We start from the raw sequence: 25,929 nt of genomic DNA on the forward strand, positions 1-25,929 counted from the left end.
TGTCACTGACTATGCTCAAAAGACAATTAAGGGTCTAAGTTTCAGGCTTTACCATGTAAACCAGCAGAACTGGGCTTTCCTTGTCTCTTTGTCTTTTCTCCTACAGAGAGTTCTCTCAGGACCAAGGGCACACTAAGCTTTTTCGCACCTGAGGGTCTTTCCACTTGTGTCAGGGATAGCCCTTCGTCCAGCTTAACCATCTGTCTGACCCTTTTGTATCCTTCAGGTTTTAGTTCGAATATTACTTCCTAATATAATGTAAACCCTCACTGTTGTTTTCTATAATATCTCCTTTTCTTGCAGAGAGATGTACTTCATTCAGGCCATAAGAATCTCAAGCTTTATTTCTGATTAAGCTTCATATCCCAACGGTTAAATATGAATGGCTATATAGAAGGGAATTCGTTTTCATTATCTGTTGCTGTATAGCAAATCATATCAAAACTTGGTAGCTGAGGATAACAATTTGTTATCAGTTCTCAGAATTGTGTAAGTTAAATGGCTTCAACTGGGTGGGTCTTCTGTTGGTCTTTCTTGCAGTTTCTCATATAGCAGCAGTCGGCTGGTGGCTAGGTCTGGCACATCCAAAATGATTTCACTCACATGTCTGGTACTTCAGCAGGGATGACTGGAAGCCTGGATCCAGCTGGATACTGGTATGGCTAGCTTTTCTCTTTCAGATAATCTCAGCTCCTGTCCCTGGCCCCACCTACTGTCTTCATGTGGTTTCTCCAGCAGGGTAGCTAAACTTTTTATGTAGCAGCCTCAGCCTCCCAACAGCATAAAAGCAGAGGCTGCCAGGTCTTCTTAAGACATATTATTGGAGCAGTCACAACATCACTTCTGCTACATCTTTTGACTAAAGCAAGTTACAGAGCCAACCCAGATTCCATGTGGAAGGAGACTATATAGGAATGTGAATACCAGGAAGCCTGTGTGCATTAGGGTTCATCTTTGCAGACTAGCTACCACAGTACTTAAACATTGTCAGTCAGTGGACCTCACCAACATCCATTAAGCTGGCTAATGAGTAATAATGATGATCATTCATGATGATGATGATGATGAATGAGGAGAATTCTATCTGCTATTTAAAACAATTTTTCTCCTTGGGAATTGAGATAGTTCATAGGAAACCGTAGGAAAATTCTCCAAGAACTGGGAGCCAAATGACAGTCTAAGAATCAAGAAAGTTAAGAGCTGCATGTGATGGATGATATTAGCCATCTGGAAAAGTCTTTAGGACTGATCTCTTAATCATTCAAGAAGAAAAGTAGCCATCAAATTTCATATATTGGATGGTATCGGTAACCTTAAACAGAGAGGTTTTATTGGAGTGTTGGGTTGGAAGCCAGAATAGAGTGGGTTAAGGAGTGAGTGGCAGGTGACAACATGGGCAGAGAAGTTTAGCAACTTTTTCAAAGATGTAGCCAGGGGTTTTGATGCACAAGTAGTAGGATGGGAAATGGAAGGGAAAAGGAAGGGATATGGGTACAATTTTTCTGGATGGTAATTAAGCAGCAGATAATAAAAACCTTGAATATATTAATGTCTTTTGGCCTAGGTATACAACTTCTAAGAAAATAATAAAGTAATCAGACATGTGCAAAGATTCATATAACAAAAAATTCACTTAATGGCTTAGTCAATTGAACATCTGACTTGATTTTGGCTCAGGTCATGATCTTATGCAGTATGGAACCTGCTTGAGATTCTCTCTCTCTATCTCTCTCTTTCTCTCTCTCCCTGCCCCTGCTCCTCCCCCTGCTCATGCTCTTTCTCTGTCTCTCAAATAAATAAGCAAACAAATAAATAAATCACACACACAAAAGGAATAGGTATAAAGTAAATACCTGTGTAACCACCATCCAGAAGAACAAGTAAAACAGTGCTCCCCTTGTGCCCTTTCTTACTGTAAGCAGGAACTGTAAGTAACAACTGTCTTAACTTTCAGTTATTTCTTTGCCTTTCCTATATAATTGATTTTAAAGTTCTTCATTGTTGATGCATATGGTTCCAGTTTATTAATTTCTACTGCTGTATGAGTACCTTCCATCTGAATGTACTTTCTTTCTGTTATAAATATATATGTGTAGGGGTATGTGTCTATGTGTTTAAATACCAATGTGCCAAGAAAACAAAATGCTGTGAACATAGAATTCTATACCCAGTGAAAATATCTTCCAGGAATGAGAGTAAAAGAAACTTGTCTTCAGATAAAAACACTAAGAGAGTTTGTCAGCATTAGACTTGCTCTAAAGGAAAATGCTAGTGTATATAGCTTGGCACACTCAAGATATCATCCCACGGGCTTTTTGCTTCCACTGTTGCCTTGGGGAGAAGAGCTTTTAATCTATCGGTTGCTCTTTTCAAGGTAGATTACATTTTATTGCTGGCTGCTTTTAAGATTTTGTTTGTATTTGATCTTTTGGATTCCAGCTTCACATAGCCTGGATATTCTATATTTCCTTACCAGCTTTCTGATGCCTTTGAATGTTTTCAACATCGTTACTTTGTTTTTGGTGGGAGTGTCTGTTCTGAAGAGTTTAACAACATACAGATAAAACCAGCACTAACTATGTATATTAACTATCTGGGGGGAAAAAAAGATTCTAACAGAAGACTGGCTGTTGCCAAGAGTCAGGAAAAAGATGAGAGAGGAAGTAAGCTTTTGGGGAGCTCTGTCTGGCTCTACATAAGTGGTAAGGATACAAACTGACTGATGTGAGATCTGGTCAGTTTTCCCAGTGTATCTCTGTAGGTTCCAGACAGAGAGCCACGGAGTGCATCCAACTAGCTTTCCCATTCTCACTCTGTGGCTGTCAGCTACCTGATGACTTTCATAGTTCCCAGAAGATGAAAAGATGTGTGTACCAATTTAACCATCTAGGCAGTGGTATTTCTTGCTATAAATTAATACTTTGCCCTTAGAGTGTATACATTGGTCCCTTGTATGTTGAATCATGTGACCCCATTCTTTTGAGTTCTGTTCTTGGGACTCTGACAAAGTTGAGCAAGAAAGCTGAGGACCAAATCCTAGACCACATGGACTCTCCAAAAGTAACAACTTTGGAACCCCTCATTGGCAGCCACCTGGTCTTTCTATCTGATATCTTCATTTTACTTCATTTAAGCGCAGTTTGAGGGTCGCCTGGGTGACTCAGTCGGTTAGACGGTTAGACGTCATAATCCCTTGATCCTGGGATCAAGGCCCAGTTGGGCTCCCTGCTCAGCAGGGAGTCTACCTCTCCCTCTCCCTCCCCCTCTACCCCTCCCCACTGCCTCTCTCCTTCCCCCTCCCCCTCAGCTCATGCTCTGTCTCTCGCTTTCTGTCTCTCAAATAAATAAAATCTTTCAAAAATTAAAAAAAATAAATGCAGTTTGATTAAGGATAACACTTGTTATGATGGGCACTGGGTGTTATATGTAGATGATGAATCACTAAATAAATGCATACATACATACATACCTACAATTTTAAGTGCAATTTGAATAAGCTGTTGAAATATTCTCTCAGTTGTTATTTTTATCTCTCACATCCAAACACACCCTTCTATATATTTTGATGCTGGTCTAGAATGAAAAGAATGCTATTTCTATGTTGTCAGGCAGCCTGTAATGCTAGAGGAGGAAGAAGGGACTGGAGCCTTCCTCTGCTTCCTGAATGTTGCCTGTTTCTGTGAGCATCACCTTAGCACCACTTCTTTATCCCAACACCCCTTCCCATAAGCAGCTTAATCCAGTCTGTTGTTCACAGTGTTGCAGAACCAAATGCATTCTGCTGTCTCAGAGGTACCTGTGTAGGCTGCCTGGTGCCCTCACTTCAGAGGTCACCTTCCTCCTCTGAGTTCCTAAGTTTTATTAATTCCAATTTTGTTTTTTTTGTTCCCCAGTTCTAGGGGTGGGAAGTGCTTTTGTAGTTGCTACCTCTGTGACACTTCTTCTTGCTCTTTCATTTACTTAGTTAACAACTTTATACCTAGATAGCAATTATATTTTCTCTATTCTAGTAACTGGTATGGTTTCTGTCTCTTGACTGTAACTTGAATGATACAGATATGTGTATGAGCTGCAATTTTCCTGCCCTTTCTTTTATTGAAATTGGCAAGAAGATATTTACTCATGTCTAAGGATCTGTATATGATTTGCAAAAAACAAAAACAAGATGAGCTCATATCAAACAATTTGTCAAAAGAGGAAGAAAACTAGAAGAAATAAATGAACAATAGATTTAGTGGCACATTTTGTAGCTGTTTGATTTTTCTCCCATTCTCCATAACTGAGCAGTTGCTCAAAGTGCTCTTATATCTTTTTCTTAGTTCTGGAAGCCAATAAATCCCAAAATAACACCATTACAGTAAAACAAGCTGCATAGCCCAAAGACGGATTTACTGGAATGATGTCAAATGATTGTGTCCATAGTATTGAGTGCTTATTTTAGGACTTTCTTACAGCTGACATGTCAAAAGGTTATTATTTTGCCTTGAGGAGAGACTTGAAAGGATAGTCTAGAGGAAAAGAGCATGGCTCAACAATTGCTTGCTTCTGGGAGGGTCATGGGGCTGCCTGAAGGGCAAAGGAAGAACAACTCAGGGACATGTTTTGAATTTGAATAGTTTTTAGCCAAAATTGCCTCCAAGAGAAGAAATAGTTTTGCTGGTATTTCAAAGAAGTAAGCCAGTCCTGAGGCTTAAACTAAAACTGGAATTAAAAAATTGTGGCTTTGTGTAATTATTCTGGCTTAGAATGTTGAATATTGCTCAGGAATATACATGCTTTGGATCTGTTTAGGATGTCCCAGTTTGAGGGGTGCCTGGGTAGCTCAGTCAGTTAAGCATTCAACTCTTTTGGGGGGAAGGGTTCCTTTTTTAATTGAAATTCAATTAATTAACATATAGCATATTATTAGTTTCAGAGGTAGAGTTGAGTGATTCATCAGTTGCATAGAACACTCAGTGCTCATTCCATCAAGCGTCCCCCTTAATGTCTATCACCTAGTTATCCCCCCGCCCCAACAACCCTCTGTTTGTTTCCCAAGATTAAGAGTCTCTTATGGTTTGTCTCCCTCTCTGATTTCATCTTGTTTGATTTTTCCCAGGTTTGTTTATTTTACTAACCAGAATCATGCTGTATATATATTTTTTTAAGATTATTTATTTATTTATTTGACAGAGATCACAAGTAGGCAGAGAGGCAGGCAGAGAGAGGACGAAGCAGGGTCCATGCTGAGCAGAGAGCCCGATGTGAGGCTCGATCCCAGGACCCTGGGATCATGACCTGAGCTGAAGGCAGAGGCTTTAACCCACTGAGCCACTCAGGTGCCCCTGTATTGTTCTTTGATGTGCTTGTTGGTGATGTTCTCAGCCTAGCACACTCCTTTTATCCATCATATATTCCATAGAATTAGTGTCACTGTTTGGGTTGCTTCATTCTGCTATTACAGTTATGCCCACTTTTGTGCATGAACTTGAGCACAGGGGCTGGAATTTGAGGGGAAGAGTGCCAGTTTGAGCCCTTAGCAATCTGAGGTGAAGGCATATTGACTTGGCATTGAGCAGGTAGCAGGCCGTGCATGCTGATTTGGGCAGTCACTCCTCACAATCTCAGTGCAGCTCTTTCTGCCTGCAGGTCTTGTCCCTGTGCTTAATAAAACCACCTTTTTTGCACTTAGGACATCTCAAGAATTTTTCTTGACTGTTTCCAGACCCTGACCATCATATCGCATCAGTACTACTCTTCCAGAGAATCACCTGCTTAAGGCATAAATTTTCATTTTCCCTGAAAGCTGGAACCTCCCTCCATCATAGGTCTAGGTTACAAAGATGTAGCTCAAGGCAGGGTTTATGGAAATAATTGTCTTTTTTTGTTCTCCTCTTTCCCAGATACTGTACCAAAGTTGCTTGGATCAAATGGCATTGTGTATCCAAAGCATTTAACTCAGGATCCCTTGCTGCAGTCTTCACATTTCCATCAGTAAAACCTCCATTCTAATCTTTGTCTTGTCTTATTCACACAACTTTCTTAATTTTCCTCTTCTGTCAAACGTAAATTATCTTCTAAGAAAGCAGACTAGTAGACATCATTTTCTGTGAATGATAACATAATTCATATGGCTGTTGTAACATAAAAGTGGGAATATAAAAGGACCTATATGGTTGTAAGGCATCTGCATTTTGCTTAAAGTGCTAAAATACTACCTCTGAGTGGACCATGAGTGGCTAGGTATGTATTTTATAATCCCTAGAATGAATAAACACATAGACATGAAGAGATATAGTCCAAATGACAATAGATAAATTAAAAATATTAAAGGAGGGCGCCTGGGTGGCTCAGTGGGTTAAGCCGCTGCCTTCGGCTCAGGTCATGATCCCAGGGTTCTGGGATCGAGTCCCGCATCGGGCACTCTACTCAGCAAGGAGCTTGCTTCCCTCTCTCTCTCTCTGCCTGCCTCTCTGTCTGTCAAATAAAAAAATATATATATTAAAGGATGTTCAAACAATGAAAGCAAAACAGCAAAGGAGAAAATGGAGAAACAAAAAATGAAGGGAACAAATAGAAAACAAGTAATAAAGTAGAAATCCAACCGTATCAATAATTACATTAAATGTAAATGGTCTAAACACACCAAATATATATAAAGACAAAGATTGGTCAAACAAGCAAGACCAAAATATATACTGTCTATAAGAAACTCGTTTCAAATGTAATTAAAGTGAAAGGATAGAGTAAGGTATACTGTACAAACACTATCAAAAGAAAGAGGCAATGAATATACTAACATAAGACAAAGCACAGTTAGAGCATAGAAAATTGCCAAGGATAAAGGGAGATTTGTAGGTTAATAAAAGAGTTAATATACCAAAAAGATGTAACAGTCTTAAATGTGAATGCACCTAACAACAGAGCTTCATAACTACCATACAATAATGATAGAAGACTGTAACACTCTTCTCTTTGTAATAAATAGAACTAATAGGAAGAAATTCAACAAGGATATAAAAAATTGACCAATACCATCAAGTCACTGGATCTAATTGACAGTTATAGAATATGCCATTCCATGATACAAGAATACACATTCTTTTTTTTTTTTTTTTAAGATTTTATTTATTTATTTGACAGACAGAGATCACAAGTAGGCCGAGATGCAGGCAGAGATAGAGGAGGAAAGCAGGCTCCCTGCTGAGCAGAGAGCCCGATGCGGTGCTCGATCCCAGGACCCTGAGATCATGACCTGAGCCGAAGGCAGCGGCTTAACCCACTGAGCCACCCAGGTGCCCCTGTTTTGTTTTGTTTTGTTTTTAGAGAGGGGGCAGGGCAGAGGGAGAGGGAGAGAGAGAAACTCCTAAACAGTCTCCACATCCAGCGTGGAGCCCAAAGCAGTGCTGGATCTTACACCCTGAGATTATGACCTGAGTCTAAATCAAGAGTTAGACGCTCTGACTTCTAAGCCTATTGAGTCTGCTGTGCCACCCAGGCACTCCAAATATACAATTCTTTGTAAGTGCAAAAAGAACTTTCACCAAGATAGACCATACTCTTGGCTATGAAATATACCTTAACACATTTAAAAACATTGAATTTATACTAAGTGTGTTTTCTGTTATAAGAGAATTAAATTAGAAACCAGTAACAGAGGGCACCTGGGTGGCTCAGTGGGTTAAGCCGCTGCCTTCGGCTCAGGTCATGATCTCAGGGTCCTGGGATCAGGCTCTCTGCTCAGTGGGGAGCCTGCTTTCCTCTCTCTCTCTCTCTCTCACTGCCTGTCTCTCTGTCTACTTGTGATCTCTCTCTAATAAATAAATAAAATCTTTAAAAAAAAAAAAAAGAAACCAGTAACAGAAAGATAATCTGGAAAATCCCCAAATAACACATTTCTAAATAATCCACAGGTCGGAGAGGATATCTCAAGGGAAATATGCTCTGAGTGAAAATAAAAATGCCACAAAATTTGTGAGCTACAGCTGAATTAGTGTTTAGATGGAAATTTATAGCACTTATAAATGCTCATATTAGAAAATGCTTATATTAAAGGTGATGTATGGAATGGTTGAATCAGTCAGTATATTGTACACCTGAAACTAACATTACAGTATATATTAGCTAACTGGGATTTAATTAAAAACTTAAAAAAATAATCTTTTTCCTAAAAACTGCTAATAGAAAAAAAATGTTAATATACTTATATTAAAAATGCTCATATTAGAAACAAAAGAAGGGTTTCAAAACAATAATCTGACCTTCCCCCTTATAAAACCAAGAAGACTAAGTTAAGCAAAAAGCAATTGGAATAAAAGGCTTCTAAGATAAATAAGTGAGTTTAGCAGTTTCCCAGCATATAAAGCCAATATGTAAAGGTAAGAGCAGAACTCATGATATTAAGAATAGAAAAAAATGATAGAGAAAAGTCAATGAAGCCAAATGCTAGCTCTTTGAAAGGGATGAAAAGTTGATAAACATTTAGCCAGAACGGTGAGGTATAAAAAGAGAAAAGATATTGAAAACACATATTCAAACAAATACTTGTACATGAATATTTTTATCTGTATTATTCACAATAGCCAAAAAGAGAAACAACTGTAATATTCATTAGCTGATGAGTGGATAAACAAAATATGGTACATTTATACGTGGAATATTTTTCAGCCTTAAAAAGGAATGAAATACTAATACATAGTACAATGTGGATGAGCCTTGAACCATTGTGCCAAGAGAAAGAAGTCATATTCAAAAGGTCATATATTTTATGATTCCACTGAAAAACACAGACTACCAAAATGCAAGAAGAATTTGGTAATGTGAATAGTCCTACACCTAGTAAAGAAATTGAAATTATAGTTAAAAATCTTCCAACAACAACAACAAAATTCTAGGCTCAGATGGTTTCACTGGTGAATTCTACCAAACATTTAAAGAGAAAAATTTCTACCTAATTTTAATTCCATTCCTACTTATTTTTTTTTCTGGAACATAGGAGGAGGAGGAAAAGCTATTTTATGGGGCCAGAATTACCCCATTATCTAAAGCAGAAAACGATAAGACAAGAAAAGAAAGCTACAGACAAATATCCCTCAACACCATGTCAGAAAATAAGATCTAGGAATATGTAAAAAAGATTATACATCATGACCAAGTGATATTCATTCCAGGACTGCAATGCTGTTTCAACTTATAATTTCAACTTATTGGTTGAAAATCAATCATTGTAATTCACCATATTAACAGACTAAAGTAGAAAATCCACACAATCATCTCAATAGACGCAAAAAACAAAAAAGCATTTGACAAAATTGAACATCCATTAATGAGCAAAACTCTCAGAAAACTAGGAATAGAAAGGAATTTCTTGAGCTTGACAAAGAATATCTGCAAAATAACTACATCTTACTTAATGGTTAAAAAAGAAAACCTGAATGCTAAGATAAAAAGTAAGGGCAGGATGTAGAAAAGAAGATAGAAACTGTTTCTATTGGCAAATGATGTGATTGTTCATGTAGGAAAATTCATGGAATCTAAAAAAAAAAATTCTAGAACTAATAAATTAATTTAGCAATATTACAGGATACAAGAACAATATATAAAAATTAGTCATTTTTATATATTTGCCAGTAAACAATTCAAAATTGGAATTTTTAAAATTTATGAGAGCACACACAGAAAAGGAAATATTTAGCTGTAAATACTACAAAATACATTCAGAATCTATATACTAAAAACTATAAAATACAAATGAAAGAAGTCAAGGAAGATAATATGTTGTATCCATGAATTCTAAGACTCCATATTGTTAACTTGTCAATTTCCCTCAAATTGATCTATAGATTTTATGTGATCCCAATCAAATTCCCAGCAGGAATTTTTTTAGATAACAGCAAGCAGATTCTGAATTTAGATGTAAAAGCCAGTGAATTCAAAGGGCCAAAAAAATTTTGAAAAAGAACAACAAAAGACTCATACTATCTGATTTCAAGACTTACTACAAAGTTGCAATAATCAAGAAAGTGTGGTAATTGGTAAAGGCCTGTGATTACAGGCATGCACATTGCCTCCAACCCACATATCTCTCTTTTCCAACCTACATATCTCTCACTTATACTGAAACAAGTGGAATCAGGGATCTTTTGTATTCCAAAGCAGGCCTGTGACAGAGACTTCTACTTATCCTCAGATATTTCCTCTCCCTTCTTTTTTAGTAATAGAATCCCTGACTTTTAATGGGACACAAGGTGGCCCAACTGGAGGCTATATTTTTCCTCCTCTCTTATAAGCTGGTGTGGCCGTATAACTAAATTCCAACCAATGGGGATGTGATCAGAAGCATTTTCAAGTATCTTCCAGTTTTTGCCCTTACATGGAAAGTGAGGCTGGAATGCAAGCCATCTGGGAACAGGCAGGAAAGGGCAGCATCCTAGAGCATGCATGGAACAACTCAGAGGGATCGAGGCTTCTGGAACCTAATAGAGCAAAGTAAACCTACCATCTATTTTATTTATGCTAGTGTTATTTAATATGTTAAACAATTAAAACAACATCCTAGAGTCTGATGCTTAACCAACTAAGCCACCCAGATGCACCGTGGAATATTTTAAATGTATTCATTTCAAGGATATTTCAATATTGCAAATTATCAATAATAGATTTAGCTTGTGAGGATTCCTTTCACTTACTGTTTGCAGAAAATCAGTCCTATGATATTCATATTTCAATTTAAACCTTCACTTATAGATAAGTAGTGGTTTCTATGAGAATTCTTCGTGAGTATATTGAAAAAAATAAACTTGCTCCACAATTTTTTTTTAAAGATTTTATTTATTTATTTGACAGAGAGAGATCACAAGTAGACAGCGAGGCAGGCAGAGAGAGAGAGGAGGAAGCAGGCTCCCTGCTGAGCAAAGAGCCCGATGTGGGACTCGATCCCAGGACCCTGAGATCACGACCTGAGCCGAAGGCAGCGGCTTAACCCACTGAGCCACCCAGGTGTCCTCCACAATTTATTTTTATTAATTATCATAAATTATTATTTTAAAGATTTATTATTTTACTAAATAACATCAATTCTGGATAATTTTTTCTTTGCCTACATGAGTAAGGATAATAATAATAGTTACCATTTATTGAGTACTTACAATGTGCCAGGCATTGTGCTAGATCCTTTATATACATTGTCTTAAATAATTTTCACAACAAGCACAACCCTGTGTGACAGATATTTTAAAGATTTTTTTATTTATTTGAGACAGAGAGCAAAGTGAGGAAAGGAGAGCATGAGTGGTGGTGGGGTGGGCAGAGGGAGAGGAAGAAGGCTCCTGCTGAGCAGAGAGCCAGAGACTGGGCTCAATCCCAGGATCCTGGGATTATAACCTGAGCTGAAGGCAGATGTTTAACTGACTGAGCCACCCAGGTACCTGTTGTGTGACAGATATTTTATCTCCACATTACAGTTGAGGAAATGGAGTCTCAGAATTAGTTCCTGACATTTATCCAGTAAGAATGTATCTTAGCCAAGTTCTAAATCCTTGCTTTTAATCATTTCAGGAACTTCACTGCATGGCTGAATGCCAAAACATTTGAGTAAAAAGTGGGGGGGAAATCAGTTACTTGGTGTCATATAGACTTTCATTTGTTGTGCTGAGTTCAACTGTATTGAATTCCATTATTTGGATTTCTTATGTGGCTAAAAATCAAAGGAAATTGGTTGAATTCTATCAGCTCTAAAGTTTCCAAATCATTTGGAAGCATGTAACTCTTTTAGGAAAAGAATTCTTAAGAATCTCAATTATATGATTAAATGGCAATCACACCCACACATCATGTACAAAAAAATATGGTAATAAGGGAAGAGAAATAATTGTGGTTATAATTAAATAACAGCATAATAATTAAATATTAGAGTAGTAATGTTAGAATTGGAAGTTGTAGAAGTTTAAATGAAATTTCTGTCTTCAATTAAGAAGTAATATCTTTATATTACTTTAAAATATTGGGGGAAAAAGCCTATTTCAAAAAGTCTGCCTTCCTCTTGCCAGACTACTCTGCAGGATCCTAGTAAGCTTTCACAGATTTTTTTCTTTGAAGTTAGGTTTATAAACTAAGAAGAATTCTCTAAGCCTTACATAGTTTACTACAATAAGCAAAAACTCTGTTGGAAGATAATTTTTAAAATAAGTAAATAAGTTAAATTTAAAAACCTCTATGAATGAATCTTTGTGAACCAGTATTTAGAGTATTCTTTTGGTAATCTAGAAACTAATCTGTTGTCCAAAATCCTTATCTTTTTTGTGTTACATTTCCTATTGCTATCAAAAAAGAATACATAATGACAACTGAAAATATTTCACACCTAAGAAAGAAATCTTATTGAAAAGAATAAAGAGTCATAGATAGGATAAAAATAAACCAATCATAAATATTTTGTGGTAGTTTCAAATAGAACAGTCATAGAGCTCATGATAAACACATAAAAAGACTTTACCCATAGCGTGAAATCCAAAAACACCTTTCAGGTCTCTCTTGATTGACCCTGAATAAAAGTCTTACTTCAGGTGACAAAAAAAGGTCCATTAATGTTGCTCATGCATTTCAACATAAAAATGGAATGGAATCATTGACTACAGGTAGAAATGTGCAAAACTACTCAAGATAAATATGCTGCTTTGAGGCTACACATTCACTCCACTTTTGTCTGCCAGCTTGATTTTTGAATTGGGCACTCATGGATAAAAGGTATGTGATCTGAAAAAATAGTGTGTGTCTTTTAAAAGTCAGTGTCATGTAATGTCATTCCTTTTGGCAAAATTTATGTTACACGGTATTAGACTATGGCCTAGCTAATGTAACATGATGCATTAAAAACTGCACATCATGATTGCAATATGTGTCAGAACAATGAATTGTTATATCAGATACCTGTTCAGCTGTAAATAGGGCCCTCTCTAAGTCACTGACAAAAGGATTATATTCTCTCCATGCCTGTAGAGAATTTTTATTGTCTAAAACATGTAGCCATCCAACATTCATACTCTGTGAACTGTGGCCATTTAAGTTACATGTTTACTACATGTATACAATGAGAATGCAACACATTATGGAAGCCACAGTTGGAGATGTTTTTGTTTTCATAGGCATATTCCAAAGATCCAATGGTTATATCTTCCCCTCCCCCCAGCAGAGACATATCCATGGAATTGTAATGGATTCTCTATTAGTTAGAAAGTCCTTTGGACTGCTAGTAAGAGAAAGCCCATAAAGAATAGCATAAATACGTAAGGATTTGTTTTTATCACCTGAGTAGCAATGTACGGCTGCTGGTTTTGGTTTTGATTTAGTTCTGAGACAGTAGTTCAGTGATGTCAGGATGGTGTCTCTGAAAAGTTTATCTTTTCCTTATGATTGAAATATGGATGTTTTAATTTCAGTTACTCCATCTACTTTAAAAAAAAGATTTATTTATTTATTTGAAGGGGGGAGAGAGAGAGAGAGCAATCACAAGTAAGCAGAGAGGTGGGAGGCAGGGGGCAGTGGGAAGTAGGCTCTTGACGAGCAGAGAGCCTGATGCAGGGATTGATCCCACAACCCTGAAATCATGACCTGAGCCGAAGACATAGACTTAACCAACTGAGCCACCCAGGCACCCCTCCATCTACTTTCATGAAAGGAATGGGAATAAGGAAGATCCCTGTCTTTACTGCTCTTATCAAGGTATCCAAGTCAATTCCAGCAATTACCTACATATCCCACTTATATGTGATTGTCCAGAACTGTGTACCTGGAGACCTGTAGTCACAAGGGAAGTTGAGAAAATAGGCCCTGCAATGGAGCAGGCAAGGAAGAAGGGTTTGGGGGAATGAACGTTGGGTAGACCAGTTAGTAGTGTCTATTATAGATGCTACTAATAATTTATAAACAGAGCAGGAAGTACAGTATGGGGAAGGCTTTAAAAAGTGATGAATTCATATGGTAAAAAATTTGCTATTGACTTGTACTTCACACCACACACAAATATGAATTCTAGTGGAATGTGGGCATAAATGTGTAAAGATAAAAATCATCTATAATAAAAGACAAGATAATATCTTTATGACCTTGTATGTAGGCAAAGATTTCTTAAATAGGGAATGAAGAATACACACCATAAAGGGAAAAATGTCATAACTGGATTGCCAAAATCAAAATCTAAAACTGAGAACTTCTGTTCATCTGATATACCACCTAAAAGGTGGAAAAGCAAGCCAAGAATTGTGTTGTTTCTGTTTTTTTGCTATTATAAATAATCCTACCTGAGCATTCTTGTGCATGTCTTTTAGAAAGCATATGTGAGCATTTGTACTGATACTTGCAGAAGAATTTGTGGTCATGGGTCATGCGTATGTTCACCATCTGTACATTCTGTCAGATCATCTTGGGTAGGGCCCAGTGCATGGTGAGCTGCAACCAGACCTTCCTCCATGAATTCCTAAGAAGTCATGCGTTCAGCCAGAAGTGATATGTCTAATGCCCTGGCCAACCCTCTTGGATTAGTGGAAACATGGGGAAAGAAAAGAAGACTGGGTCACAGGTGACATCAGTCGACAATTGGTATATTAGTTTCCCACTGCTGCTGTGACAATTACCAAAACGTAATGGCTTAAGAAAACATCCCTAGGGAATGCCCTAAGTTCCAAACACATTCATCCCTACATCTCCTCCGATGTCATAACCCTAAATCCTCATGGTATTTGGGATCAATTTCCACTACCAGTAGAGTAAGTTCTTTCTTTTGGTGGAAGGGAGGGACCTAGTAGTCCACTCACATAAGGAGCCCAGAGCAATAGTATAGTAGTATCCAATAGTAGCCATAGCTTCAAATTCAGTAGAACTTTTACTATTTCCTATAGTGGAAGCATTCTCCATGGAATCAAGAACTTTAATAGAGCCTAAGATGATATGGACAAAAAGAACAAATACCACAAGCAGTTTACTGGATGTGATGGTAAAAGGTACCTATCCTATTTCCATCAGTTGGTTTCTTGGTTCCATTCCATGTATTCTGTGTATTGAGGTAGAGTATATCAGCTATTCAGTGCATATGTCATATCCTGGGGAATAAAGCTCCAACCAAGTTGTAACATTAGCTGAGTCTTTAGTAGGTTATTCTATCTTTCTATTAAACTCGTTGCTTCTAGGTGATGAATCATACAGTAAGATCAGAGGATTCTGTGGTCCCATTATTATACTTCTTTCGATCTCAGGCAATGTTGAGTGTGATACTCTGTCAATAAGCAAATCCCTACCTAGAGTAAATGTCAATTCTGGTAAGGATAGATCACTGTCTATATCAATGTAGATCCTTCAAAAAGGAGAAACCAAGATAGGATTAGACATGCAAGGATCTATTGATGGAAACACGTGTGAAGGACATGAGCTGGGAGAAACTTCAGACTGCAATACAGATCTGGTCTGACACCTGTGAAAAGGAAAGAAGGAAAGTTTGGGTAGAAAGAGCTTTAGACTTCAGTGAAGTTCTTGTGAAGTCCTCCCAGGCTGATGGGGTGTTCCTGAGCAAAGGTTTCCCATTAGAGGAATCCCACCTTGGACAGGAATCATCTAGCTCTGATACCATTGCTGTGCTTAGTAACTGGCTGGGAGGCAAGCATGTCCTTGGAGTAAATACATGGATCCAAAGGTGTAGAAGCTCAAGGCTGACAGTTAACTATGCTTCACACAGAAGATTCTCTTAAAGGTAGACCTGAACAGTGTACTCTGTACTCTGGTTGCCACACTATATATTCCAGGGAGGAAGGGGTCTTATGTAATCTATAAGCGGTCTATAGATCAAATGCTCCCCCTCTTTAGCTCTCCACACAGTACACCTATTTCATAAATCTCTTCAGTTGATCCCATGGAATCAAATACCAGTCACCTGTAGCAACTGACAAACTCAATAAACCACACTTGCATTTCCTTTTCCTCTTTCCCAGTTTCTTTTATCCATTGCTCACTCCTGGCCTCGGAATCACTTTCCAAGTAAGTGGGGTAGTAATATGCTGCACTTGGGAATACTATTCTGGCAGATTAATCAGGTGAAGCAGAACACAGCAGATTTGAGCGGGGGACAGAGCAAGAGTGGGGTTCTGGATCTAGTTTGGGCTGCAGGGCAAGCTCCCCTACTATTTGCAGCACACAAACAAGGAGATTCAATGATGCTGATGCATCTCATCGCTAAGGATACTGTGTGGAGTCTCTGGTAAACCCGAAGAGCAGAAAGGCATATAGGTCATTCCTACTGTGGCAGAGAAATACTCACTTTTTGAAAAACAACCCAGAAACACTGTGGGCCCTAGGAGAGACTTACAATTAATAATGTGCCACCAAGAAATTAAAGGGACGAAGCCACCAATTATCAGAGGAGTGTTATCGGATTCATTATGGGTGGGCATAATAGTAATCCATTGTGCAAAAATGGTGCATCTGGGATTGAGCCTGGGCAGATCCAGAAGTTACCTGTGAATTTGTAGGACCTCTAATTCTGTAGTTTTACCAACACATCTCCTTCAACTCTATGGCTTCCCTGGGGGTTCCCTTCAACCAAAGTTTTGTGATGGAAGAAGGAAATATGGACCTCATCCACAGATGGGTCAGTACAATAAGTAGATGTTAGCTCTATAGGAACTGCTGCTGCATGATAGCCCAGTTAGAGGTTGCCCTAAAGGACACTTGGAAAGAGAAATCTTCTTACTGCAAAGTGGCTAACAGAGCACTTGGTCAGTGGTTTTATATTGAAGGTGTGATAACTTTTGGGGTACTTTTTTATGCAGCAATAGATAACTAATGCAGAGACTATGCATGGATTCCTTTTCCTAGAGGCTGACCTAGTTGCTGCCACTGGTGAACGTCTAACCTACCAGCAGTAGAGACCAATACTGAGCCCTTGATATGGTGCCATTCCAGGAGAAGACTATCTGGTTGAAAGCTTGATTACATAAGACCCCTTCCTCCCTGGAATATATAGTGTGGCAACCAGAGTACAGAGTACACTGTTCAGGTCTACCTTTAAGAGAATCTTCTGTGTGAAGCATAGTTAACTGTCAGCCTTGAGCTTCTACACCTTTGGATCCATGTATTTACTCCAAGGACATGCTTGCCTCCCAGCCAGTTACTAAGCACAGCAATGGTATCAGAGCTAGATGATTCCTGTCCAAGGTGGGATTCCTCTAATGGGAAACCTTTGCTCAGGAACACCCCATCAGCCTGGGAGGACTTCACAAGAACTTCACTGAAGTCTAAAGCTCTTTCTACCCAAACTTTCCTTCTTTCCTTTTCACAGGTGTCAGACCAGATCTGTATTGCAGTCTGAAGTTTCTCCCAGCTCATGTCCTTCACACGTGTTTCCATCAATAGATCCTTGCATGTCTAATTCTATCTTGGTTTCTCCTTTTTGAAGGATCTACATTGATATAGACAGTGATCTATCCTTACCAGAATTGACATTTACTCTAGGTAGGGATTTGCTTATTGACAGAGTATCACACTCAACATTGCCTGAGATCGAAAGAAGTATAATAATGGGACCACAGAATCCTCTGACCGCTGAAGAACTGGGTTGTACCGAGAAGTTTCCCATGTGTCTCTCCCTTGTCTGTGGGTCTCTGGCCTAGGCCTGAAATAAGCAAAGTACTTCCAGACTACAGTCCTGCAATGCTGGTCAAAGCCCGAGTGTGGCTGGATGCCACCGCAGTAGCTCCAGTTAGAAGGAGGACCAAGAGAATTTGAAAAAAAAAATGTGCAGGTAGCAGAGAAGAAAGTGGATCTTCTAGATCTCTTTAGAAGAGATGTAATTCCTAATGATGAAGGAAACATTTCAAGTCTTACCAGCACCCAGACGTAATTATCAGAGGCACTTCACAAAAATGTACTTCTATCAGGAGTACTTCCTTTATTTAAATGATCTCTCCAGGGATGTCTTCTCCAGTTGGCCACTTGGTTCTACTCAACAGAAGTACAGCATCAGAGCAACTGCATGTTAGGCCTATATAAGTCTCACTGAGTACAGGTTGTCTCAGAGTTCAAGGAAGGTAAAGACACGACCAGTCTTTGGTTTGTGTCAAAATTAGAAATCTATCTCGGTCCCATATTTGACTTTTCTTTAACTCAGAAAATACTTACTATGCATCTCTTAATAACTAGGCATTGAGCTTGGTGTTGAGGAGACTAAGATGAATGTATGTGGCCTCTCTTGAGGAGCTTGTAGTCAATTGGGAGAGAATGGCATGGAGGGATGGTGAGACTGAGTTTGTAGCTCTGCAAACATGGGGGAAAACAACTAGTTATTTGTGAGGGAATCTGCAGTGATCTTTAGTAAAATATTACCACAACCCTCCAAAATCAGCAACGCAAGAATTGACACTCAGAGAGGAGATAACTACACTTTCCTCTTCTTGCTCTGACAGATTCCTCCAGTTTGGGGGGATCTCCTCAACCCTCTGTCTCAAATGTTGATAAATATATCCCTTACAGAGTCTCCTATGGATTCATTCCTATAGTTCACCTAAGACCCAGGCTGGAATATTTAAAAACAGCCCAATTAAGGTATAGGGGTAGCAGAACAAAAGGACGCCAAACAGTGAGAAATGTACATTACATAGTTTGTATTTCTTTTTTTTTTCTTCCTTTTTAAAAAAGTAGTCCAGCTTGGAACCTAACATGGGGTTTGAATCATGACCCTGAGATCAAGACATGAGCTGAGATCAAGAGTTGGATGCCCAACTGACTGAGCCATTCAGGTGCCCCATTTTGTACATTTCTGTATTCATATGAATGTGCATCCTACTTGGTTCTTAGTTTCCTGTTTAGAACCTCTTTCCCAGATTACTTAATTATTTAATGAACACTTTGTATGGGACTTACTAAGTACCAGCACTATCCTAAACACTTTACAAATGTTAACTTATTTTAAGCTTTATAACAAACTGATGAGGTGGGTATTATTATCATCCACATTTTAAAGAGAAAAAAACTGGGGCATAGAGAGGTTAATAACTTGTCCAATTTTACATAGTAAGAAGCAGAGCTATGATGTGACCTTAGGTAGTCAGGACCAGAGTTCATGTTCTTTTTTTTTTTTTTTAAGATTTTATTTATTTATTTGACAGAAATCACAAGTAAACGGAGAGGCAGGCAGAGAGAGAGAGAGAGAAGGAAGCAGGCTCCCTGCTGAGCAGAGAGCCCGATGCAGGGCTCGATCCCAGGACCCTGAGATCATGACCTGAGCCGAAGGCAGCGGCTTAACCCACTGAGCCACCCAGGCGCCCCCAGAGTTCATGTTCTTAACCACTACTGTAAACTCCTGACATTAGGACAATTTCACCTGATTCCTTATCCTTAAGGGTGGGGCCAAACTCCATGATCTTAACCCATAGCCTCAAGTGTACAATATAATATGGACAGACACAGATAAACACACACTGTCCTTAAGGGCCTGGGCATGGACCTGTATACACAGCAGCAGCAGCAGCTGTCTTTGGGTTATAGTAATTACTGGTTTACAGTAAAGTCACAAATACAAAATCATTAAAATTAAGGAAAGAAAGGACAAAAGGGTAGAGTTGGAATTGGGGTTGGAAAAGACAGTGTTTACATCAGAAAACCTAGACTAAGGGAAACTCCTGCAAATCAGCATACTTAGCTCTGAAGTTCTGGAAATCAAGGCAAAAAGACTATGAAGAGTACATGGCTTTTATTGCCTAACTGAAGGGAGATTCTTGACAGTTCTAGACCCCTAGTTGCCACAATCTTTTGGTTTGTGGGTTTGGCTGCTGTTGTTTCTTTGCCTTAAAGGGGTTCCCAGTAACTTAATATTAATTATTGACTAGATTTCTAACCATAGCATTTTGCTGGTTTAAGTCTGCTATTTTTTGGTTTTGTTTTGGAACCCCACCCCTGCCCCCCACCAGTAGGTCATAAATTTGCTGTGTCACTTGAAATTGTGTTTCAGTGTGTCACCAGTTGGTTGACATTATTTATTGAACTTCAGATCTGCTGTATGGATCTGGGTCTTGAAGGACTTTCAAACAATTATTTTTAAAAGAAATACACTAAAAATAAAATTTAATATTGGTTGATTCAAAAGCATGCAGGCAGCATTGAATAGGGAGAGATCAGTCATGGCAGACTTTCTCCAGAAGGTGGGCTTTGATCCTGGATTTAAACTAAAGGTCTTGCACTGGCAGGGGCGGGAGAGTGTTCCAGACCTAGCCATGAATGAGGAAATCAAGTGTAGGGAATGGAAAGAGACAATCGGGTAGGGTAGATGTCTTTGAAGGATGATACCAAGAAATAAAAAAACAAAAGAGTCTCTGCCCTGCACCCTTTGGGGGACTTCATCAGGAAGAGGCTTTGTGGAGGTGCACTTCTTTATGCAACAGAAATGTTGTTTGAAAGTATAAAACAAGAGTCAAAAGTGGAGTATCTACTGCGCATCAGGCTGAGTGCATGATGGTAGTTTATTTATTAAACATACATTACTTTGTCCCATTTGCCACCAGATGACACCAAAAAATATCCTTAATACAATTTTTAGGTCATTCTGTCCATTAAGCAGATAATTTCGCAAAGCAATGTCATGGCCAACTAATCTACTGGAGAAGATACTGAAGTTTCCCACAACGCCCAGGCTGTGGAGACTGGGGAAAGTGTAACTTGTGTCCACACTAAAAGAAAGGCTGTTCAAACACTAAAAGGAAGGCTGTCCAAGCGAGACGAGGACAGGTTCCACCAGCGGGAAAGTGGGTGGAAGCGGATGACAGCAGGTGCAGAGTGACCGACCATCCCCAGGCCCGCGATCCACCCGCCTCGACCCCGCCCATCGGTGTATCCCGCAGCAGGGCCGCGCCGGGGTCTGCGCATGCGCGCGAGGTCGCAGCAACTACGCCGACAGTACCACCTCCTACGCGCCGTCTTTCTCCACGGTTACCCTAGCTCTCCACCCCTCCTTTCCGCGGCGCTCGAGGGATCATGGCCGATCCTCGCGTGAGGCAGATCAAGATCAAAACCGGCGTGGTGAAGCGGTAAGGAGCCGTGAGCGGCGTACACGCCAGCGCCTCGTCTCCTTAGCCTTATGGCGGCCCGAGAGGTTGGGCGGAGCCTCCGCAGGCCCGAAGCGGGCTACGGACTCCAGGCCTCACCTGGGTCTCGGCTGCCCGCGGGGCTAGGGTGGGGACGCAGTAAGGGAAGCGTCGGAGCCGGGACTCGCGGGCCGGCACACGCCCCTCCCCTGCCTTTCTCCAGGACAAACCTAGCGGTTGGGCGGTGAGGGTCGGCGCGCCCCGCCCCTCGGGCGCCGGCGGTTGGGGAGACCCGGGAACGGCGGCCGGGGAGGTGGAGGGGCGGCGGCCCGGAGGCGGAGAGGGGTCCTGCCTCCGGTGTGCGCGCACCGCGGGTCTTCCTGCCCAACTTGACTGGGGGGAGGCGGATCAGTTTATTACCAGCCCTCAGGTGGAAGCGCAAGCCCGCTCTAAACTTTAGAGGGGACGCCGAAATCCGGGCCCTTGTCAGAAAGGAGGCCTTGTTGCGGCCCTGTGATCTAACATGGCAGGCGGGACTCCCAGTCTCAGAACTTCCAGCACACTCATCAAACTTCTGTGGCCTAACTCTCCCCCGTCAGCTTCCCCGAAGCTCGCCCCGGAGCTTGTGGGATGCTGTTTAAATAACTATCCTGGGTAGGCCAGTCCTGGAATTGGCCGTAATTCTGAGTGCTGTTAGACACTTCAATACTTACTAGATTTTCATGGTTCAGACCCGAGAAATCAAACTTTTGGATGGGGCATTCTCGGAAAAAAAGATAAACAGCCCCCAGAAGAAGCAGGTTATCTTGCAGTAGAAATAAATGTCTGGTCCTAGCCGTTTGGCTTCTTCCTCTTTGCCTACCTTTCCTCCCTTTGTTGGTATTTCCACCGGAGGAAGGACAGGCAAAGGGAAGAATAAATTCACTTACTGAGATACAGCCTCTGAGGCTTAACACAGGATTGCACTGTACTTGCCTAGAAGCTTTATTGTTACGGCAGTAGGAAGATTCTGTGAATAGTACTTAAATGCACAGCCTTTTCCCAAGTGAGACTGTTTGGGTTCAAATTTTGATTCTGCCATTTATTATGTATTGTTGAATGCCTTACATTGCGCCGTGGCTCAGTTCCCCATCTGTACAATGGAATTAGTAGCCACTTCATGCACCTGTTGGAAGCAGTGCCTGCTATGCTGTTTAACACAGTATGTGGCAAATAGCAAGTGGCTGGTAAATGTTAACTTAATAATATTGTTTGCGTACGTGTTTTACAAATGAGAAGCTGAGGTTTAACGAAGTTAAAGTAGAAAAACTAAACTTGTGCTAGTTAGTGACAGAACAGGGAAAAAGATCCAAAGTTTCTGATCTACATCTGCTTAAATTGCAATGCTCTTTTATAAAAGAGTATTCTTAAAAGATATGTGAAGTAGGAGGGAAATTGACATGTATAATTGAAAATATAAATAATTTGCACTATCACTCATCCTAGAATTCTGTTGTTCACTTTTGCTAGATTTTGTTTATGTCGTTTTAGTAACTCTATTTGCCAGAAGTACCAGCGTAGGCCAAAAGTCATGAGAAATGACTTCTAATGGTAGTTTTACGTTAATTACCTGTATGATCTTGTCCTTTCTCATCCTAATGGTCTACACTAGTTTATAAAATTCTAGTAGTTATATGATTATAATACATATTCTAGAAAAAACACACCCATTTAAATAATAATCTAAATTTTTTGGCTTTCAAAAATTATCAAGTGCATATGGAAATAAAGTTTAGTTTTCAATTTATTTCAGTAGTAGAGCATTATCAAACTTTAATTTTGATTCTTCATACTTCAGTACAAAAAATTTATCGTTTTTGTGAAACCCCTTTGTAATTTACTATTTACTTAAAATTTACGTATTTATTCAAATTGCTTATAAATTACTGGAAATGTCTAACACAGATTTTTTTTCGTAGTTTTTCTAATGACAGTTGAGTGTAGAGCTTCCCCAGTTGTACTAAAAGATAAATTCTTTAGAAAACCTAAAACTTCTATTTTAACTGTTCATTATTTATATTTTACCTTAGTAGACAACCATCTAAATCCATAAATACTGTTCTCTGTCTCTATTCTGTTATTTTTTGCTGGAAAGTTATTTTACTATGACTTTTTCCATCTTTTGTCTTAGTGTCCTGTTTTTAAAATTACACATTTTACTTCGGCAAAGAAAAAAGTAGGTAACACAGATACAGCAGGAACATATTAATAATTGTTAGGGTGGAATAATCATGGGCTTCATTGTTCTTCCCTGTATATGTTTAAGATTTTTCATAATAATAAGGCCCTCAAAGTTATGCATTTCTCTCCTCCAAATTTAGTTTCAGAGACTTCTTGAGTAGTTTTATGATTCAGACATGTTTTGTGAACAAATTCAATGTTTTTTTTAAAGCAGTGGTCTAAAACCCAGTATCTATTCTCAGCACCTTTTTTTCTAGCCAGATGTTAATTTCCCAGAGCCTCATTTCCCTTCAGAAGTCCTAAGTTCTATTTGAAAGAGGACATTTAAAGTCATCATTCCTGTCTCCATTTACTTCAGTTTTTCTCTCCAGGAGTTGAGAGCCATTAGAATTATATTCTAGTTATTAATCCTAGAGTTAAGTATCGGTGGCTCTCCTAGGGAGGTCACGTGAATTCTTAGAGTTTAGTGTCTAATCAATCTGCTAGAATACTTCAGGTGATCCGGAAGTTCCCCATAGTGGGTTTTAGTAAGAAATCTGAGTAGGGAGGTGGAAAGTTACTAGAGTATGGAAATAGGCAGTAAGTAGATGATGTATTTGGCAACAGAGAAATCAATGAATGAAATAGGAGCGTTTCAGTGTGTTGGCAAAATGGTGAAGGCAATCCAGTGATGGCAGCCATGTTAGCAAAGTAGAAGCAAGTTTCTTTTCTTTCTTTCTTTTTTTTTTTTTTTAAGATTTTCTTTATTTGACAGGGAGAGATAAGTAGGCAGAGAGGCAGGCAGAGAGAGAGAGGGGAAGCAGGCTCCCCGCTGAGCAGAGAGCTCGATGTGGGGCTCAATCCCAGGACCCTGAGATCATGACCTGAGCCGAAGGCAGAGGCTTAACCCACTGAGCCACCCAGGTGCCCCCTAGAAGCAAGTTTTAAGGGCTTTAGGGAAGGCCCTGCAGAAATAGGCAGAAGCCTTATGGTACCCTAGACCTAAAGAAACTTAGTTATCTCATATGGTAACAAAGGGAAACCATCTGATTGCTGGAAATAAATTCTGAGAGAGATTAGAACCCTAGAAACAAGAGAAGAGTCCAGTTACTGGGAATGGTTTGTAAGAGTTGGACAGCAATGAGGCTAACTTGTAATGAACCTCTTGAGAACTCCTTAAATATCCCCTTCCCAGTAACAGGATTGTTTTTCCAGAGCTAATTATGGCTGTGAGAGATGTGTGCAGTTTCTTCAAGCAGCAGCCTTTGTTCACATGTGAGTCATTATTTAATGAGTACTGGTGGGTTTGGGTCTGACAGGTGCTTTTTAAAGTTACAGATCTGTGTTTCAGGCAAATTGCTAGACCTACTGGTATCTGTTATTGGGTCACAGCTAATGTAGAAGCCCTAGGAGGGAGTTACCAAATACCTCTCCAATTTTTATTTTCTCCAGTGCATAACTGAAATTCCTCCCACTCCCTTAAAAAAAAAAGAAAAAAAATATATATATATTTGGTGGCATCAGTTGTTCTAATTTACCTGGAGTTGAGGGGTTTCTAAGACGTAGAATTTTTTTCGTGCTAACACTGGGAAAGTCAGTCAAAGCAGGGTGATTTGTATTAGTACTTCTGTAACTAGCTAACATAGCACTGTTCTGTGTGCCATGATTTATTTGAAGGCTCTTTGCTGATAATACAACTGTGAATTGAATGTAGTACCTTACTTAAATTAAAACTTAACTGTGAGGGCGCCTGGGTGGCTCAGTTGGTTAAACAACTGCCTTCGGCTCAGGTCATGATCCTGGAGTCCTGGGATCGAGTCCTGCATCGGGCTCCTAGTTCCGTGGGGAGTCTGCTTCTACTTCTGACCTTCTCCCCTCTCATGCTCTTTCTCACTGTCTTTCTGGCAAATAAATAAAAAAAAAAAATTTTAAATAAAAACAAAAAAAACTTAACTGTGTCCTGTAAATATGAATCCTTGCCAGAGTAGTTTTCTGTATCAGTTTAAATTGTTAGTGATTTAGAAAATAACTTTCATTAAAGTAGAAGAAAATAGAGGCTCAATGTTTTAAATGTTGATATGGTATTTCAGCTCAATGATCTGTGTCTACCATAAATTCCCAAGTAAGATTTGTGTTTATAAAAGAAGTATTTTTTACTAGATTTATGGTAAATACAAGAAATACTTTTACAAAAACAAACTGTTGTCATGCATTTAACATGAAGTTTATTTAATAACCTTAAAGCCAAGTTATTTTCAGTAAAGCTTGCTAAATTAGCCCACTGGTGAGTGAATTAAGTGATTAAAAATACTTTCTTAAATATATCTTTTCATAACCATTTTAGATTGGTAGTGGTTTAAAATCCAGCGTGAACAAAGAATGTTGGGGCATTGGAAATAGCACTGACATTGGCCCATAGTTTTCCTCTGATTAAATGAAAGTGACACCAGTAGATTAGAATGAGACTAGGACAATTCACACTGCAATTGTGTTAGTTTAACTTTAACAATCTTTTAACACTCTTGTTTAAATGTAGCTGACATACCATAATTACAAATCTACAAGCCTTGATTATAGAATTTTACATCATGAATCAGTGGGGAAATTGTATTGATTTTTTTTTTTTTAAAGCAAGTACCTTTCCCAAACTGTGGCATCTTCCCAAATGTTTATACCTTTACCTCTGATATAC

The 25,929-nt window shown here is 39.2% G+C and overlaps 1 protein-coding gene across 1 annotated transcript in view; it reads left to right on the top strand.

Moving 5' to 3' along the window:
• The first annotated feature begins 20,864 nt into the window (after positions 1 to 20,864).
• The window catches only part of TBCA (tubulin folding cofactor A), an 80,304-nt gene continuing 75,239 nt past the window's right edge, over positions 20,865 to 25,929 (top strand). The window contains exon 1 of the mRNA XM_044266630.1: positions 20,865 to 21,041. Within this exon, the coding sequence (XP_044122565.1) occupies positions 20,989 to 21,041 (53 nt within the window). The 5' untranslated portion in view covers positions 20,865 to 20,988. The remainder of the gene's footprint in view (positions 21,042 to 25,929) is intronic.

This window comes from Neovison vison, chromosome 1 (assembly GCF_020171115.1).
Source record: "Neovison vison isolate M4711 chromosome 1, ASM_NN_V1, whole genome shotgun sequence".
Taxonomy (NCBI): domain Eukaryota; kingdom Metazoa; phylum Chordata; class Mammalia; order Carnivora; family Mustelidae; genus Neogale; species Neogale vison.